We start from the raw sequence: 19,702 nt of genomic DNA on the forward strand, positions 1-19,702 counted from the left end.
TTACCGCTAACTACTCCAGGCCACAGTAGTTCAGGTATTGATTTTTCTCCTTGTTCATTCTGTCTTTCTGTCCCCTCCAAACCACTCCCTTGAGAGTGTGTGTGCGTGTGTGTGTGTGTGTGTGTGTGTGTGTGTGTGCTCTCATACGTTTATCTCTGTGCAGACCAATTTCAGTTTTAGAGTGTTCGCACTTTCTGTGGCTTAGATGCTAAATTGCACTTTGTTTTATCGAGGCCTATTTTGTGCAATAACAATAAAGTTAATCTTGAGTCCATTTATGTCAGCGAGGGTCCTCACAAGCATAGAAGTACAATTGTGTTTATGTGTGTGTGTAATTTGTTAGTGGTAGAGGGAAAGAGAGATAGAGAAAGCATGGTCCGTGGTTATGTGACTGCATCGTCTAACTGTTGCACCGCCACCAACTAGAAGAACTGGCCCTTTAAGTCACTTATCTTAATCTTACTTTTGTTAAGTCTGTGTTTGTGTGAATTCAGAACTCACCAGTTGTTATAATCACTCCTTAATATGTGCGTATACTGTCTGTGTGGACATTGTTGTTGAGTTAAAAAAAAATGACAAGAACTGTTGGAGGTGTGTTGTGTGTTTATGAGGAAGCGAGAGATAGAGAGTAAAAGACAGAGAAAAGCGAAAGGAACCAGAGGAGACATAAGACAGACATGGGCGACAAAAAGAGACCATTACTGCATCCCTGAAACAACTGTAATGACAGGAATTGTCCATAAGATGGCGGCAGAGGACTGTGTAAACGTTTCTTTTTTCAATAAAGTTCACTTAAAATGGGCTACTCACCAAATATGCTTTTAGTATCCTGTGTTAGGTTATTATCATGAAAGGCACGGATCATAGTCTATCAAAATACCACATGAGTCAAATGACTTTCCAAAAATCCTTCTGATTATGAGATAAACATGTGAACCGTAGGAGATACACTCGACAGGATAACAGATCTTTAGTGTTAAATGCTACAACAAATTCTAGACCTTAAGTAGTCAGTTGGTCTTACACCAACCTTAAATCAACCATCAACATGCAAAGATTCAAAGATTTGAATCTATGATATCTTAAAACCAACCTTAAATCAACCCTCAAGATTTGTTTGTCACACACATTTGTTTTTATTTAAAAGGGACAGTGCACATTAAGAAACTTTTCAGCTTTTCATCAACATAAATATGACAGGTTTATCTATTTTTCATCTGTAGTCCTCGGCAGGTTGTTACAAGGTCAATATAAAAAAAATTAATAAAATGAACAGAATACACCACAATATACTGCCATTATGCTTTGCTGTGCAGATCATGAGCTGGTTGCTAAAGTAAATATGTTGTAATTCAAAATGTTGTTGTTATGCAGTCTGTAGCAGTGGTTCTCAAACTGATGTGGGGCTGGGGTTTGGATGTTGAGCAGACCTAAAGTTGCAAGAATATGATTCATGTGGTGACATAAACAAACAGATCACAGCTTTGTAACGTATATTAAATGTACTATATGAGATACTAACACCAGATCACACCTGCATAGGATACACCACCACCACCACCACTAGTTTCATCCTCAGTAATGAACACATAGTTGAATTAATACCTCCCTGAAGATTATAACGACCCCAAATTTGGAATTCGTGGAAGATCTGTTGTTTTGGATTACATCAAACTGTTCAAGTGTATCAAAGTGTACCCCTGTTTTTTGACAGTTAACAGTGGGGTTGATCATAATAATAATAATAATAAGCCAAGACCAACAGACCCAACATAGTAGTGAAGGCCAAGAGGGGGAGAACTTGCTCATCGACATGTCCACACCGAAAGAATGCACCTCCCTGAAGACCACAGAAAAACTCTCCAAATATAAAGATCTGGAGATATAAATTGAAAGAATGTGAGGGATGAACACCTCAACAATTCCAGTAGTAATAGGTGCTCTAAGTCCATCCATCCATCCATCGTCAACCGCTTATCCTGCGTACAGAGTACTGGAGCTAATCCCAGCTGACATTGGGCGAAAGGCGGGATACACCCTGGACAGGTCGCCAGCAGGGCCACACATAGACAAACAACCACTCACACCTAAGGACTTTGGATGGTGGGAGGAAGCCAAAGCATCACAGAGAGAACCCACGCAGACACGGCGAGAACATGCAAACTCCACACAGAAAGGCCAGGATGACCAGGGTTTCAACCCACGACCTTCTTGCTGTGAGGCGACAGTGCTAACCCCGGGATGGAAAAGTACATGAACAAAATCCTCGGTAACATTAAGATACAAGAAATCCAGAAGACCATCCTCCTAAGCACTGCTCACATTTTAAGGAGAACATAATCCATCAAATAACTCCATCACACCCTCATTGCAGCCTCAGGTCCATGGAATGGACTTGGCTCTGTGAGTGCCAAAGACTTAAATAATAATAATAATGATAATAAATTGGAAGGTATATTTAAATTTATGCATATTTTTTAATATGCAAAACGCAGGAACATATGAAGTTACATTATTTTAGTTGAGAGTAGGTAAATGGTGTTTTTATCTGTAGTACCATCGATGTCCTCTGGAGGCAGTAGAGATCCTGAGAACTGTTGTTGCATAATAGCAGAAGAAGAGGCTTCAACGCCAGTGGAGGGAACTGACAGCCGCCAGTTTAGTGTAAACATCAGTAAGTCTTCAAACTATTTCACTAACCGCTAAGGCAACACTAAAGGTTTGTATCAAACACTAAGGGAACATTTATTAGAACGTCACTAACATTACACATAACGCTAATTTAGCTAAACAAACTGAAACATTACAGCGGACTTGCACAAATGAAGACATCTTAATTTACGATGTGTTTTGGATCAGTTGGAAAATTCCTATAACGTTACAGCAGGCAGACGTGTGTTTGTTGTGTTTGTCCGTGGTTTCAATGTAATGGGTGGTAAAATAACTACTAACTAACCTTAAATTACTAACGTTTTTTTTTTTACTAACAGGCTTTTTCACTCCCCCTCATTTATATTTTTATTTATTTTAATTCTTGCTCTGGACTCCTCCTCTTTTAGGAAAGCAATGAGTGGAAAGGAATCTAGGAGAGGCTCATGGAGGGGGGAGAGAGGTGGATGGAGAGGAGGAAGGGGAGGATGGAGAGGAGGTGGTGGTGGATGGAGAGGAGGAGGTGGTGGAGGAGGAGGATGGAGAGGAGGGGGAGGATGGAGGAGTAGACCATGGAGAGGAGGATCGACAGGTGGAGGAGGAGGAAGAGGTTCAGGGGGAGCAGCAGCAGCAGCAGCAGCAGGAGGAGGAGGAAGAGGGTGGAGAGGCGGAGGTGGTGTTGCGGGAAGAGGATCAGGAAACTATCAGAGAGGTGAGTTTTATTTGCTTCCATAAACCAGCTTTGAAGAAATTATGTATTTTTGTTTAAATATATCTGCAAAATAAATACAACAAGGATATCTCTGTGTCTGCTGACAGCTTCTCGGAACAATGTGCTCTGTTTTTCTGCATAATTAGAGAATGTGGGGAAAAAACATTGTTTTAAATTGCAAATGAAAAGCTACAACAATGTGTCATAATTTAACTGCCTGTCTACCTCTGTAGTCCTTTGTCAGGCTACCTTAGATGTGTTGTGTCCGTACAAAGGATGGACACTCTACTTCATAGAAGGTACACGTGTGTGTTTATTGCTCCGTTTCACATGATGATAAAGCATGCTATAGACATGGGTCAAAGTCGGTAATGTGTATGTCTCAATGTGTCTTTTTATGTGCAGGCTTCATAGAGAGCTCACCCAGTGTGGCGAAGATCAAAGTGTTTGAGAAATATTTCACCTCCAAGATTCACCTGTATGACAAGGTCGGTTGTCTGACTGTCTGTCTGTCTGTCAATGACATGCATTTTTCTTCAGTTCAGTTGTATGTTTGTGCACAGGATGAAATTGAGCGCCAGGGCAGTGTATTGGTGGACTATGCAGACTTGACTGGAGACAAATATGTGCTTAAAGCACTTCCTGATCTGACCAAAGAGCTGAAGGAACAGCCAGAGGTGATACTCAACTGTTTGGGAATGGCCGTTCACCAGGTACACACACACAGCCGCTATTACACACGTCTTCCTCCACAAGTTACAGCTAAGTTATGATAAATTAATATTTCATGTGTAAAGGCATGCTGAAAATGTCTCTAAATCTAGAAACTATAGAACTGAAACTTTAATCTGTGATGTTTGTGAAGAGGCAAAGCATGGAACTGCTCCACCGAGAGATAAAATACTACAGTTTGATATAATGTGAGTTTGTTTTTCAGGTGCTGACTGTAGATTTGGAGAAACAGGCTGCTGAACTACAAGGGGAAGAGCTTCCTGTCGCTACACCAATCAACATCCCTCACATTAGCGCGAGGTAATGCACACAGCGAAGCACAACCCGTTGTTTGTTTGACTAACCGTACAACTGCCGATCATCAAGATGACTGTATGAATCATCCACAGGCTGTATAACTATGAACCGTTGACTCCGCTGCGGACGCTGCGTGCCAGTGTGTTTGGGCGGCTGGTGTGTGTGAGGGGAACAGTGGTCAGAGTGAGCAATATCAGACCTCTGTGTACCAGGATGGCCTTCAGGTGCCTGGTCTGCTCGAACACACTGTCTCTGCCACTGCAGCATGGGAAATACACTACACCTACCAAGGTATGCCCACACACAGCTAGTGTATGCTAATGTTTCAACAACTTAGCATACACAAATAGTACTGTATACATACAATTTCCTTTCAGCATACACACATAACCATCTTTGACATCATTGCTTAAACTTACAGATTAACAGTTATTTAAATGTGTGTGTTTGTGTGTGTGTATACACGTCTTTAAATCACCTAGTGTATCAAGCCTGACTGTCGCAGTCGTTCCTTCGCCCCCAGCCGGAGTTCTCCTCTTACTCACACAGTAGACTGGCAAATCATCAAGTAAGTATGTCATGTACCAATGTATACAATTGAACGATCAGCAGTGATAAACTGGCGAGACAAGATTGATTAAAATCCTTGTTGCAGTTGGAAAGAATGTAATGTATATGCTCCAGCTGTGTTCTGTGAAAGATGCTTTGAGGTTATGTTTTCAGATCAAAAGTAAGAGGCTTTGCCATTTAAATATAGGCACTAGGAAGACTTGCATGCTTATATTAAAACAGAAAATATCTAAATACAGAAAATATGTCATTATAAGCTGTGCTTAGAAAGTTTGAGTAGGGAGGACACTGGCTGAGTTACATGGGTTTGGTTAGAAATTAATCCTGTTTCACTGTGGCAGTTATTGCCTCTGATTATTATGCAAAATATCTTTTATCAGCAGTGGCACAAAATGCTGACAGATTATCTCGACTAAAAAGTGGATTATTCTGGGAAAGTCACAGCTTTTTTCAGAATGTATTCAAATGCAAAAATGCAGAGCTGAGTCATCATTTCCATACTTGGTTTAAAACGATTTTTTTGTGCTTCTTCAGGGTGCAGGAGTTGATGGGCGGAGAACAGAGGGAGACTGGACGAATCCCGCGTACAGTGGAGTGTCAACTGACCTCTGACCTCTGTGACAGCTGCGTCCCTGGAGACACAGTTACAGTGACAGGGATTGTTAGAGTTACCAACGATGGTACAAACACACTGAAACACACACATTTTTTAACCAGGGCGGGAGGAAGTTTGGGGAAAGCGTTTGCCTTTTACTGGTAGTTAACCAATATGTGAAGATTTATTAACTATATTGTTATCTATACAGTATAAACTATAAACCCATATTTAAGTACAAATGTCTGGTAAGAGGAAATGAATTAAGAAGTGCTCTCCTGCCTTCACATTCAATGTCACAGGGGCCACAAACAAAGAGCACACAAAACTCACACTTATTATTTGTATGCAGGGACTTCGCGGGGGAACAAGGATCAGTGTATGTTCCTCCTCTACCTTGAAGCCATTTCAGTCAGTAATACTAAAGGTACTGAACTTTGTTTTTTTATTTATTCATTTTAAAGTTGGTCTAAAATTGTGTAGAAAAGTTATATTTTTTAATGTAACAGAGCAATAAGGTGTTATTTGTTGTTAATGTGTAGGTCAGCAGTCCAAGTCAGGTCAGGGGTCAAGAGGGTCGCTTGAAGATCGATCTGGGGGGGAGGAGTTCAGTCTGAAGGAGCTGTATGCCATCCAGGAGATCCAGTCACAGCCTGACCTACTGAGACTCATAGTACAGTAAGATATTTATGACCTACACAATATTACATATTTACTGTTATGGCATTTTCTCACACAGAGTTTGAATAACATGAGTCATTGTGAGACAGTTTAAAAAATGTTTAGTGTGTTTGTCATTTTTTTCGCCTCCTTCAGCTCAATGTGTCCCGCCATCTATGGCCACCTGGTGAGCATTTTCATCACAGCGATGTCATTCACACCTAAAAAAACCCCAGCATTTTCTGTCCCCTTGATTTGTCAAAAATCATAAAAGTTCAGTCACAACATCCTGTGTTGTTGTGTGTCCCCAGCTGGTGAAAGCTGGTCTGGCGTTGGTGTTGTTTGGAGGCAGACAGAAACACATGGACAAGAACAGCGTCCCAGTTAGAGGAGACCCACACATACTGATGGTGGGAGACCCTGGACTGGGGAAGAGTCAGATGTTACAGGTAACACAGAAAACACACTAAACACTTTGAACAGAGCAGCCGGCAGCTGGCAGAGATCAACAATGTAATTTTGTTTTAGTTTCAGTGTGTAAATGGAAACTTACATGTTCATGTGTGCTCTGTGTGTAGGCAGTGTGTAATGTGGCTCCCAGAGGAATCTATGTCTGTGGCAATAGCACCAGCACCACGGGTAAATAGTCTTAAAGTATTACTCTGCCTAAATTAAGTTATATACGCAGGTGGTGATGACTCTGGACAGTTATTCAAACCTGTTACAACATAATAAACGTGTTTTTTTTTTTTTTTAGGACTGACGGTGAGTTTATCCCGGGACGCAGGGACAGGGGATTATGCTCTAGAGGCCGGAGCCTTGGTGCTGGCTGACCAAGGTAGGAAAGAGAGTGGAAACCCTGTTTTGTGAACTCTCTGTTTTGACCTTCAGGCAGCAGTAAACCTTCCCTGACCGCAGCAGAGAAAAAAGTTTGTTGTTAAGGGTAATTGAGATCTTTTATATCCCTCTCGGTCCTTGTCCTGCACCTCATGGTGTAACTGACATTTAAGTCTGAAGTTGACATCTGACAGGCAGTCAGTGCTGTTTCCAAACCAGTCGGTGATTTTGCCTGTCGAAAATCTCTATGGTGCAGATGCTGAAAGTCTTTACCACCTTGCGCTAGGGCTGAACTGTTAATCGAAATATATTCTACATCTTAATATATGGCTGCAATTCTTTGATAAAGGTAAAATATGTCACAACATACCATTATAAATGAAGCATTGTGGTGCTACAGAGATGCCCGGTCTACAGTTCATGCTCTCCAGATGTAAGGGAACAGCCCAGCAAAAATCACATCATCGTAATTTTCATATTCAGTGAAAATGAAAGGGAAAAAAATACCATGCCTCTTGGTTGTCCAGGTTTGTGTGGAGAGTCAGACAGACCTCTCAATTCAGAGGAATTAAAAAAACACTTTGAAGCGAAACCTTAGAAATCAACAGGATTAGAGATCCATGATTTCCACTTAGCACTCACTGCCTGTTAGGGCTGCAAGCTTGCAGAACTGCACAAAAAACACGTCTCAACCCCCCCTTCCATCTGTCACTCCTGCTTGTTTCTCTTTTCTTTCTTTCTCCACCTCATGGTCGTCTTCTCCTGGCCTCATTCTTTTTTTTATTCTCTTCCCCTGTCTGCTGTCTTTAGGCCTGTGCTGCATTGATGAGTTTGATAAGTTGGGCCACCAGCAGCAGGCTTTGCTTGAAGCCATGGAGCAGCAGTCTGTGAGTCTGGCTAAGGCTGGAATAGTTTCCTCTCTGCCTGCCAGAACGTCAGTTGTAGCTGCTGCGAACCCCACTGGAGGACATTACAACAGAGGCAAAACTGTTTCTGAAAATCTGAAGTAAGTTAGCTCAACAGCGAATCAGTAAATTATTTGTAGTTTTACACAAGTATTTATAGTGCATTCTTGTCTTTAGAATGGGCTCAGCTCTTCTCTCTCGATTCGACGTTGTCTTCCTCCTTCTGGACATCCCAGATGAGTCACATGACCGCCGCCTGTCAGAACACGTTATGGCAAACAGGGCAGGAAGAGGCAGAACCAGCAGCGCCATAGTTACCAGGGCTGATATCGAATTAGAGACCTCCATCCTACTAGAACACTCAGACATGCCACTATCTGAACGTTTACAGGTAAAATAAAATAGACCGTACTCTACGACCAGTACAGTGATGTCAGTCAAAAACCATTTGCATTTATGTAATGTGTGTATCTGTGTCAAGATCCCTGCAGGTGAAACTATAGATCCCATTCCAGCTTGTTTATTAAGGAAGTATATCAGCTACGCTCGTCAGTATGTCCATCCGGTGCTCTCCCCTGAAGCAGCACAGACACTTCAGGACTTCTACCTGTCACTGAGATCTCAGGCACACACTGCTGATTCCACACCCATCACCACAAGACAGCTCGAGTCTTTGATTAGACTAACTGAGGTAGGCTTCTGTGTGTTTGGTGTAATCCATCAGCAACATACTATGGGTTAAGAAACTAGATAACATCTTCTTTTTTGCTGGTATAGTTGTGGTGGTGGTAGTGGTATACATTCATGAGTTTCCCTCTAGTTTCCAAGTACTGACGTGGTTGACTGTCTGTTTTTGAGCAGGCAAGAGCCAGGTTGGAGCTCAGAGAGACAGCTACCAAGAGTGATGCTGAGGATGTGGTGGACATCATGAAACACAGGTGCCACTACAGGAGTCTCTGTGCATTAGGGCTTAAACTAACAAATGTTTTAATTGTCAATTTAAATCAGATTATTATTTCCTCAAGTCATCTATTAATAGTTCGCTCTATAAATTGTCAGAAAATAAAGAAAAATGAAATCACAAAGTCCAAGGGGATGTGACCAACAATCCAAAACTTAAAGATATTCAGTTTACTATCACATAAGACAAAGAAAAGCAGCCACTCATCAGAAGTGGCTCAAATAATAAATCAGCTATCCAATTAGCCAATTATTTTTTTGTCAATAAACTAATCCATTAATTGTTCTCTGATGTATATATGTAACCTCAAACAGTTAATTTAAGCAGAGAAAACTTGGATTTGTCCACATGTTGCTCTCGCCTCTGGCAGCTAACGGTGTCTGTTAAGTTCAGTGTAGTCCTCCAAAAGATGATAAAATGTATAAAAACAAATATATACTAGCTCAATATACTCCTACACAACCATTACATAACTGATAACTGTGATGACATCTAGTAAGAAAATGCATCTAAGTGTGCAGTCCTCACATTGAATGTACTGTCCTGGGATGTAAATTTCTCTCTCTCTCTGTGTATGTGTGTGTGTGTGTGTGGTTTTGTTTTGCAGTCTGGCTGATACATACTCAGATGGTCTGGGCAATCTGGACTTTGAGCGCTCTCAGCTTGGATCAGGCATGAGTCAGCGCAGCGCTGCAAAACGACTGGTCAACGCACTACACTTGCATGCTCAGAGGACCAGTCAGAAGCAGTTTGACCTTCAGACGCTTCGAGCTGTGGCCAACAAACTGAACATCAAGGTGAAAGAATTCAGATGCACTGAGAAACACCTGCACTATATAAAAACAGTCACGTTAAGACAGTAGGCCAGATTTACATAATTACATAATTGAAAGGCACAAACACCTCCATGTCATTTTCACTCACCGTCTCTGAGAAATTAGATACTTAAGCAATCTGTGACAGGGACTGTCATCTAGGCAAATAAAGCAGACCTCAAGAAGGGCCCTAGTTCAGCTGTAGGGCTTATCAAATAATTTAGTTTTCAACTTGCTATGGATGAAATGAAAAGTTAGGACTTTATCCACCTGAGGAAAAGTATGTGGGTGTCTGCTTCTCATAATCTTAATGCAGTAGGAGTCACTAAACCAACCCCTCAGGAAATGAGAAAAACATAGAATTACATTAAGAGATGCATAATAGAAAGATTTCTGTAGGTTTAAATGTCTCCTTTCAGCACAAACGTTCCCAGTAATCCAAACCACGAGTCTATACATACATGCAGTAAAACCTGATGCTACTCTAAAAACTATCATTGCATGCATGCTGGATAGTTTATTCAGTCATTGGTTGATTCCCTCCAGGTGATGGATTTTGAAGGTCTGGTGAGTTCCCTGAATGAACAGGGTTTCCTGCTGAAGAAAGGAGCCAAGCTGTACCAGCTGCAGACAGTGTGATCACTGGCAGCTGCAACAGAATCAGAAAACACACCTGCTCCTTCCTGCAGACCTCACTACAAGGTCAGTGTTCGGGATGAATGAAGAGGGTCTCTCTTGATAGAAAAGAAGGAAAAGACTTTATGGGAAACCTATTATCCAGAACACTTTCACCAAACCACCAACAATCAGACTGTGTAACTACTAAAACCTTACAAAGGGTATCTCTCTGCGGGAACCTTGCAGAAACCACTATTTCCTGAATTAGCTCAGATTTCCTGGCATGATGGGCCTGACTTGAGATTTAGTTGTACCTGCACCTGTTAAGTGGGACTAATACCTTTTCAGAATTTAATAATACATCTGGGTTTAGACAAGTTTACCCTAAAACAAAAGTTGTGTAGTTGAATTTTGTTTTTCAAATTTCTTTGACAATGTTCTGAACATCTGATAGAAGTGGTGATACTTTACATTCAGTAAATATTTAATAGGTGATTATACTGTCTCACCGTCAGTTGTTTTATACGGTTTGTTTTCCACACGGGGGACTTTTTTGAATACAGTTAAATTTGACTATATATTAAATGTCACTGTTATTTTTATGTACATGAAATAACATGTATGTATTTATGTATAAATGCACAGTGTTTAGCAGATTGGTAAAGTTAAATGTCATTGGAACAGTGATGCAGTGGCACCATGTTGCTATATAACACAATGAACATTCATCTACTGAGGTTCTCTGATCCAACTCAAATACTGAACAAATACAGAACTTTTTTTTTAATGCCATCATATAAGTATCATTAAAAAAATTGCAGCCAATTTAAAATCAGCAATGGCTGAAGCAGGAAGCTTGTTTAGGATTAATCTGTTGATACAGCACCGATATTACTTTCCCTAACCATAATGCAGACTTGTACTGATGGGGTGTTGCCAGTGTATTATCAAATTTTTGGGCGTTGGCCTGAATGATCCCGTATTGGTTGTGTAGTATGTTTATCTAAAATCAAGTGTACAGTATTTGGTTCTCAATTCTTTCTCAAATGTTCTGTATTGTGTAATGTTTCTGGTTTCTCTTTGTATGGTAGGCACTTTATTAGGAACATTCAGTTAATAAATAATTATTTTCCTGTAAATCTCTGCATTTTCTAGTTTTTTACACTATTACACTACAAAACGGGGTTTGATAATACTTTAAAAATAATATTAATTTGTTTAAAATAGTTACTTTTTAATTAATAGCTTAACTCTATAAAGTTATGATTATGGTGTAAAACTTTCAAAATAAAAGCCTTGGTAAGGAAAGTCTTACCGGGGATTTTACGACGCCGTACGCTGGATCAGTTTACGGCAACATGGCAGCCTGCTGGCTTGAGCTGGCAGTCCGTCGGTTCTGATGGTCAGAATCTGAGCATTTATAATGGAAACGATGACGGACAGGTCGGTACCGGAGGGCTGGTGAAGATGATGATGTTGTGTTTACGGAGGACTTCCGCTCCGTTGTGCCGCAACGCAGCAAACGTCCGCGGCCCGGTGCCCGCGACGCGTGCGGGCGTGTGTTGGTTCGAGTCTGCGTCATGGCGGCGGTGCAGACACGCACCTATTACTGACTGCGCGAGGTTGAAACAGTCCCTGGTTAGCGGCTCGCGGTTCTTCACTCTCAAGGGGACTGACAACCGCGTCGCGTGCTGCACCGGGATCCTCCAGCAGGTAAAAGGGACACCTTGGCACGCGCAAGAAGCCGTGCTTCGAGGTCACGAGAGGTCGGCGGTCAGTTGTCTGTTGTCCTCCAAAGCCCGTGGGTTTTGCAGCGGAAAGACCGAGGAGACACCGGAAAGGTCCCCTGTGGCGGACGGGAATGAAGCCAGTCCGGTACCGGAACACGGTTTATTCAAGTTCAAAGAGCTGGTGAGTACAGATCTGCCTCACTGTGGGACAGGCACGTGCAGGAATGTGAAGGAGAAGATGGGGGTAAAGCAACCTGTTAGACCTGTGTTCAGATCAGTGATAGACTTCTTCAGATCCTTAACAACCATTAAAACAAACTCTTGTAACTTTACATGTTTTAAGTAAAAGTATCAAAATGTTATCATAATGATCAAGTTTTAAAAGTGAAGATACTCATTTTGCAGCAGACTGTTCTCTCATTGGGATATAATTAAATATTACAGCACTTTATTGGATTGTTAAAACTGACAGATTTATCTAACACTGTATTTGTACATTAAGTCTGGTGCAGGGAAAAAGTAGCTGTGAAAAGAAAGAATAACATTTCATTCTTAAATGTTGTGAAGTTGAAGTATAAAGAAGTATGAAATGGATCGACTCAAGTAAAGTAGGACAATAGAACTGTAATGATCTGACATTTTAGTCGGTATATTTGCTCGTGAAACTGCAGTACCGATAAGTGAAACGTATGTTACAGGGAATTTAGAAACGGATGAGGTTATTTTTCAACTGTACTGTCTCTTCAGTAGATATCTTTAACAATTCTTTAAAATCTTATTATACGCTGGTGGTTCTAAACGTGGTTATTATGAGTTCTTCATTAATCTTAATAGTTGGTGAAAAAACTGTGTGCCTCCTCTTAAATAAAAAATAAAGAATCGAATCAGAACCCACTCATGAAAAGTAGGTTGATGTGTCTGACACATACTGAGCTTAGAAATGTTTCTGGAATAGGTTTAGGCTGGTTTACCTGTTGGAACCACGTTGGCACTTATTACATGTCTCTGATTTATCTATCTCACTGTTGATCTATGGAGTAACGCATGTTTCTGATTTATTTTTCTGTAGTATGAGAACCCGTGGACAATCCCCAACTTTTTGTGTGTGTGTCGGATTGTGCTGGCTCCGTTTCTGGGACATCTGATCATCCAGCAGCACTTTAACCTCAGTCTCGCTCTGTTCGCACTGGCCGGAGCTACTGACCTGGTAATGCACTAAAACACTAGTTGCAGTTTTTCCAGTATGGAGCTACAACGCAGTGCTAAATTCAGTCCATTTTCATCTACGAATAATTGCAAATGTGTAAACATTTGCAATGGTTTTGACTGAATGTCTGTCCAGCGCACCTGAAACTATGGGCAGAGTTAGGGACTGTCTCAAAAGTGCAATACCATCCATTTCAATCATCACATTTTTGTTTTTAAATATAAAAATCTCAGACAACTGCCAATATAGATAGTGATCACTCATAAACATTTCACAAATGTGAGTTTGTAAATTTCTGGTATCGTGACATCCCTAGTAGCCACATTAAGACAGTTATTGTTTTAAAAACTAGGACTCCTGTACTGATCTGTCTCAAACCCTCTGAAATTGAGTTGAGTTAGAGTCAAAAGACTAGTTTGATTTCTGTCTTGACATGACTCAGAGTGACAAATCGGCTCACTCAGCCAGCCATGTTGCCAGACAGCCTACAAAATGATGGTCATTAAACATGTTTGATAATGATCAGGATAATCGCATACATGGTTAGTAGATCAGAGTGGCGATTAAGAAGGGCCTACCTTCTCATTGCAAGCAGGAAACCGCTCTATTATAACTGCGGATGTCCAATTCTGACATCTAGCAAACACCCAGCATGAGGTGGGCTTGACTCCAGGCCAATATTACTAGGGATGATTACAAAACCCAAGGTTCGGATCATACCGTGGTTTTGGTTCACGGATCTGAAAATTTTTCGGATCACCAAAATAAAAATTAGGGTAACGATTTTGGCTCGGATAGCCGCCTCTTCCTGTCTGTAGTCACACTCAGCGTCCTGAAATCTGTTTAGCTACACGTCACAAGTAATAACTTATTAAGACTGAAGGCTACTGTGCCACAGATGGGCAAAAGACTGGAGCTGCTCTGGTGAGCGAGCAGAGCTGTGTCTCAAAGCTGCAGATACTACTGAAGCTGTTATAAAGATCACAATCATATGATCTGTTTAAATGATCACAAGCGGTCCGGTGTCCCAGCTACACCACTGAAAATGCCCTAACTCACAGGGCTACAGGGTTTCAGTCAATTGAGGTGAAAGCGACAACTTTTAAAGGTTTAGTGTATAATATTTAGGAGGATCTATTGACAGAAATGCAATATAAATACTAGGGCTGACCCCAAATAGTCGAAGATCTGATGCTTTGATGGGCGGAGCCTGCAAAAAAACTCTGCACAAGACCGGTGAATGGCAGGCGATGGAGAGAGAAAGAGAGAGAATGGTCAACAATAAGCCTCAGTTTAGCTTCGGCTCGCAATGGCCGTGCACAAGAAACACACATGGTTCGACTATCAGTCGACTATAGGCAGGACTTGACGATTCTGATTTGACTATGTAAATCCTTAGTGGGGGACAGCCTTTTAATATACATAATTATGTTTTCGGTGGTGTATAAAGACATTACATTATGAACTGTTATGTTTTTATTACCTTACAATGAGCCATTTCTATCAACATACTGGGACTGAACGATTAATTGCATTTGCAACATTATCGCGATATGATAAAACGAGATTTTCTAATCGCAAAGGCTGCGATAACGCTCTGGTCACAGGACACGCGAGAGTAAGCCAGTCTGCAGAGGAATCATCAACTGATACACATTACGCTGTATTGACTTGTTGTTGTACAATAGCCTTAAGCTTGACAGAAGCTGACACTAAAGAAACTTTAGTGTCGCACAGGGAATGCAAGTAGCACCCTCCTCCCGCGGCTTTGACGGACAGGAAAAATTCACAACAGAAAGACAGGTGTAGTAAGGTAAGCGTATTGTGGCGATCGATATCGCAAGCCAAAGTACACACAGCCACCAGTCAGCTCAGGAAATATCTGTGAAACAGCGTTTACAGCCTGGTTACAGCCAGTGCGCTGCTTACCAGCATCGGAGGCTGCTAGAGGACCACATGTACAATTTAGCACAAGAGCTGACAGAGTGTGTCGGCCACCGTAGATTCCCTTGCGCGCTTGGAAAGGGAAGGTTGAGCGTTGCATTCATGAGGTGTTTGAATAATTAATCTTAAATCTTTATTGCAATAGGAGAAATGAACTGTATAGGGGGCATAAAGATAGATACTGTACTTTGATTCGTGCAAAATCTCGTATTGCATGTACATATTTTACAAACGTGATTTGTAATATGGTTATAAAGGTTAGTTTGCTTCCCATGTAAATTAAACAAAATGTCTGCATGCATTGTATATATGCTCTGAAAATGCTAATCCAACACATCTTTGTAGCAGCATCCATGTTGAGCACATAAACGCACACTAAAGTCAGAAGAACAACTTCAGAACTCCGGAAATATGACCATCTGAGGAGTATGTGAATGCACCATGAGCTGCTGGTTGCAATTCGCAACCCTCACCACTAGATGCCACTAAAACTTGCACACTAAACTAAATTAGTTACTCTCCCCTAACCAAATCATTGACCTTTAAAAATAAACATAGCCTGCACCTGTCTTGCACTGCAGCTCTGCATCACGATTTATTAGTCACTTTTATTACATTTATTACTCATATTTATTATCACTAAATATTACTCTCAGATGGGTTATTGTTGGCATGAACTTCAGTGCACTCACCTGATATGAAAACTTGTACGTTGCTACATTTGCTTGGTTATTAAAATGTGTCTAACTCTCTTCTCTTTGACTCAGTTGGATGGTTACATTGCGAGAACGTGGCCCTCTCAAAAGTCGGCCCTGGGCAGCGCTCTCGACCCATTGGCTGATAAGATTCTCATCAGTATTTTATATGTCAGTCTTACCTATGCTGAGCTTATACCAGGTATTGGACTGTATTTCACATGACAGTTCCAGCAGTGATTACGCCATGTTACAAGATTATTTATCATGTTGTTTGTTCTGTTTTTAGCTCCACTGACGGCTCTAGTGATTTCTAGAGACATCGGGTTGATAGCTGCTGTGTTCTGGGTCAGATACAAGACTGTGCCTCCACCGGTGAGAGACTTTAAATTTCACTCTAAACAAGCACATTTGAACACTGAGCATATAATGTACAGTATTTGGTGCAAGACCTGCTAGAAGTAGAAAGTAATTTAAATGTAATCTGGCTTACAGTGGCTGCCAAATGAATCTACTTTTACAATCTCTCCCTCTTTTTCCTCCAGGTGACTCTTAGTAAGTTTTTTAACCCCTGCTACACCACAGCACAGCTCAAGCCAACACTCTTCAGCAAGGTGACCCACACTAACACAAACCACCCACATACTCTCACTGTGTTCTGTACTGGGCTGGATAGTTAGCAATAAATGAGCCTTAAAACACAGCATTTAATGAGTGTGTGTGTGATAATCTTATTATTGTATTTTCTGGCTCTTTACAACCTGTGCAATCACCAGATGCAGGAACTGATAACCTGGCACAGTGCATTACAGAATCTGCACTAGAGCTGTAACAATTGATTATCGATTAATCGGTTTGAGTGGAAATTGTCTAATTTCAGCTTCTTAAATGTGAATATTTTGTGGTTTCTGCAGTCCCGCATGACAGTATTCTGAAAATCTTTGGGTTGTGGACAAAACAAGACATTTAAGGATGTCATCTTGGGCTTTGGGAACTGTGAATCAACATTTTACACCAATTTCTGACATTTTATAGACCATATAACTAATTCATAAATCGATAAAATAATCAATGAAAATGATCGTTAGCTGCAGCCCTTATTTGCACAAAATTTTACTGTCATTTTTACTTATGAAGAGTTGATGTTTATGGAGGTAGCAGATTACAATTAAAATCCAAACAACGTTATTGCAGAATTTTCAAAGAGCAATGTCATAATCAAACCAAAGTTACAGTTTCATCACTCCCACCTAACTGATTATTGCTGTCTCCTTGACATAAAAGTCATCCCTTTAAAGTTTTAATACCCGAGTCCACGATACCTGGAATGCCAAACTCTGTAGCATGAATGCAGAAATCTGTTGTGCAAAATCTGACACATTAAAATTCATCGTCAAAATGTTCCTTTATGGCTCCACCACAAATCCTGCATAATTTATGTTAATACATTTGATTATGTATAGAATACATTGCTGAAAGAAATGGTGGCTGGCAGGAGAAGTTTTTCTTTTAAGCTGCCAGAAAGTGTTGTTTTGTTCTTGGACCCAGCCACAACTCTTGTCACATGCGCAAAAACAAGTTGTCCCAAAAAATAATGAGCTAAGCTTTATATGTTAGAGAAGCAGGTGAAAGGTTTGTGTGCCTTTTTGTTTTATTTTTTAATAATGTTTTTATTTTGACGTGTGTGTTGTCTTTTGTTTTTTTCCTCAGTTGAACACAGCCATCCAGCTCTTTCTGGTTGCAGCTTCTCTGGCTGCTCCAGTCTTCCACTATACAGACAGTGTCCCGCTGCAGTGCTTATGGTAAACCATACACTATATCACATGTATACAAACACAGGTCGCACACATTTGACTTTAATTTCCATAATGTCCTTTTCAGTGGAGTGGTTACAACAGAAAATGTTTATTGTGCAAAGGGGTTTTGAGTATAAATGGTTTAATCTCAGTCAAGCACATAAATTGGGGTTAAGTGCACTGACTCATTTCAATCCACAGCTCCTAGTGAGTTGGAGTAGAGATCCTACTCAGGACAAATATTTTATTGTGTCACAGTAACCTACATTTTTATACAAATTCAGCACTGTTAGAACTAATCTTCACAACAACAGGCATCTCTGTTGCTTGTAAAACAGGAGCGCAAATGTTTGATTGTAATAATTTTTCAGTGGTTGATTTTAAAACACATTTTGTAAATGTATTAATTACATTTCTATTTAAATGGTTCAGTTTTTAAAAAAAAGGTAAATTCATCATAAAATGTACCAATAAATACTACTTTCTTATTTTCTTTAATGCTGGATAAATGAAATAAAATTAAAAAATTAAATTATAAAATTTCCCTTTTCTTCATTTAATAGCATGCATTGCCTCTCCCGCCATGTTTTTTCTTGGCACTACCATTGGGGGGTGCAAATTCACACATTTTCCCAATTTCATTGCAGAATTTATTATTATATTTAACAATTTATTAATTCCTCACATAACACAATAATTATCTGGTAAGATGAGGAAAACTATGCTTTTTAAAATAAATAAATTTGACCAATCAGATGGCTCGAATGAATCTGTTGTTTGAATTACAGTATATGTGATGTGTTGTATTACATTGCAGGTATGTAACAGCGATGACCACGGCAGCGTCGGGCTATAGCTACTGGCACTACGGCCGCAAGACTGTCCGGGTGCTAAACAACAAATCACAATGACAACCACACCAGGAAGCACCAAAAGGGCAGAACAAAAGCAGCGAACAGCCGCCGTAGAGATGCTGAACAGCCGTGGCAAAAGTGGACAGACAGATGGATGATCGCCAGGAGCTTTGAAATCAAGTAGCTGTGACAAACTATTTATGAGTTGCCAAGGCAATGACACACGGAAACCAACCGAGGCCGCAGATGGTTTACTGCAACACTACAGAAAGGCCTAACAGCAGCTCTGCCTCTGGACTGGCTGTGTGTCTAGAGACACATGCACACAAATAGAAACGGCAAACACAAATATAGACCATCCTCCCGCTGACACAAACACAGATATATACTCAAACATATACGTTAAGTGGTCTGATAAGAGCTTGTATTTTTTTCTTTAAATCAACAGGTGGCAAAGTCAGCCCAGTCAATGTCACACAATTGTCAGTTTTGTAAATCAATGATTTATGATTAAAAAAAAAAAAAAAAAAGGGCTTTGGTTTGTCTCTGTGTGTGAGAGAGAGACTGTGTGAATGAAAAGAAAAATATTAAATCTTATGAGACACAAATCTGACAGTTTATCCACTGGAAATTAGGATTGAAGAATGGGTATAAAAATGTGATGACATGCTGCCAGTGTTGCATCAGGACCAGCACGCCCTGTTGGTCCTGATCCATGTGGTGGAATGTTGCAAATTATAGTCCTTATTCACTAGAGCTAAAACAATTATTCTATTCATTGATTAATCTATCAACATTGCCCCTTTGTGTTTTATATCACTGTAAATATTTAATATATTTGCGTAAATGGCAGATTAATCAATAGAGAAAGTAATTATTGGTTGTAGCCTTTTGATTGAGTCATCTGGGATTTTTATTTCTTTTTGGTTAATCATAAAAAAGGCCCATCACAAGTTGACCATGCCAGTTCCCCTTCCTTTAGAGTGAAAGATCTTTAAGGCTAAATCTGGCACATTTGCATTGATCAATATCGCCCAGTATAGATGAAGAGGCCTCCTAAAATTGCTTATTTAGTTACACAAACAGTCAAACGTCTTAAGATATTCCATATAAAATAATATAAAA

At 40.4% G+C, this 19,702-nt stretch overlaps 2 protein-coding genes and 1 long non-coding RNA gene across 3 annotated transcripts; 2 read left to right on the forward strand and 1 right to left on the reverse strand.

Moving 5' to 3' along the window:
* The first annotated feature begins 2,995 nt into the window (after positions 1-2,995).
* On the forward strand, positions 2,996-11,490 carry mcm8 (minichromosome maintenance 8 homologous recombination repair factor). The gene is made up of 20 exons (XM_038731559.1): positions 2,996-3,361; positions 3,595-3,660; positions 3,767-3,849; positions 3,925-4,074; positions 4,299-4,393; positions 4,483-4,681; positions 4,873-4,958; positions 5,495-5,640; positions 5,908-5,982; positions 6,098-6,233; positions 6,372-6,402; positions 6,527-6,664; positions 6,794-6,854; positions 6,973-7,053; positions 7,863-8,058; positions 8,135-8,348; positions 8,439-8,648; positions 8,819-8,895; positions 9,526-9,715; positions 10,280-11,490. Exons 1-20 carry the CDS (start codon positions 3,067-3,069, stop codon positions 10,370-10,372), a joined length of 2,622 nt encoding a protein of 873 aa, XP_038587487.1. The 5' UTR covers positions 2,996-3,066; the 3' UTR covers positions 10,373-11,490.
* Positions 9,783-11,796, reverse strand: LOC119912388. The gene is made up of 2 exons (XR_005446147.1): positions 11,667-11,796; positions 9,783-10,467 (listed from the first exon to the last, which is right to left on the reverse strand). It is a non-coding gene; the product is annotated as an uncharacterized LOC119912388 (long non-coding RNA).
* On the forward strand, positions 11,689-19,105 carry crls1 (cardiolipin synthase 1). Its single transcript, XM_038731560.1, has 7 exons — positions 11,689-12,262; positions 13,151-13,288; positions 16,000-16,129; positions 16,217-16,302; positions 16,473-16,541; positions 17,638-17,729; positions 18,541-19,105. The coding sequence occupies exons 1-7, from the start codon at positions 11,819-11,821 to the stop codon at positions 18,632-18,634; spliced, it is 1,053 nt and encodes a 350-aa protein (XP_038587488.1). The 5' UTR covers positions 11,689-11,818; the 3' UTR covers positions 18,635-19,105.
* Positions 19,106-19,702: the final 597 nt, after the last annotated feature.

This window comes from Micropterus salmoides, unplaced genomic scaffold, assembly GCF_014851395.1.
Source record: "Micropterus salmoides isolate LMB-PRFRI ecotype aquatic unplaced genomic scaffold, ASM1485139v1 Ms_hic_scaffold_2, whole genome shotgun sequence".
NCBI lineage: Eukaryota > Metazoa > Chordata > Actinopteri > Centrarchiformes > Centrarchidae > Micropterus > Micropterus salmoides.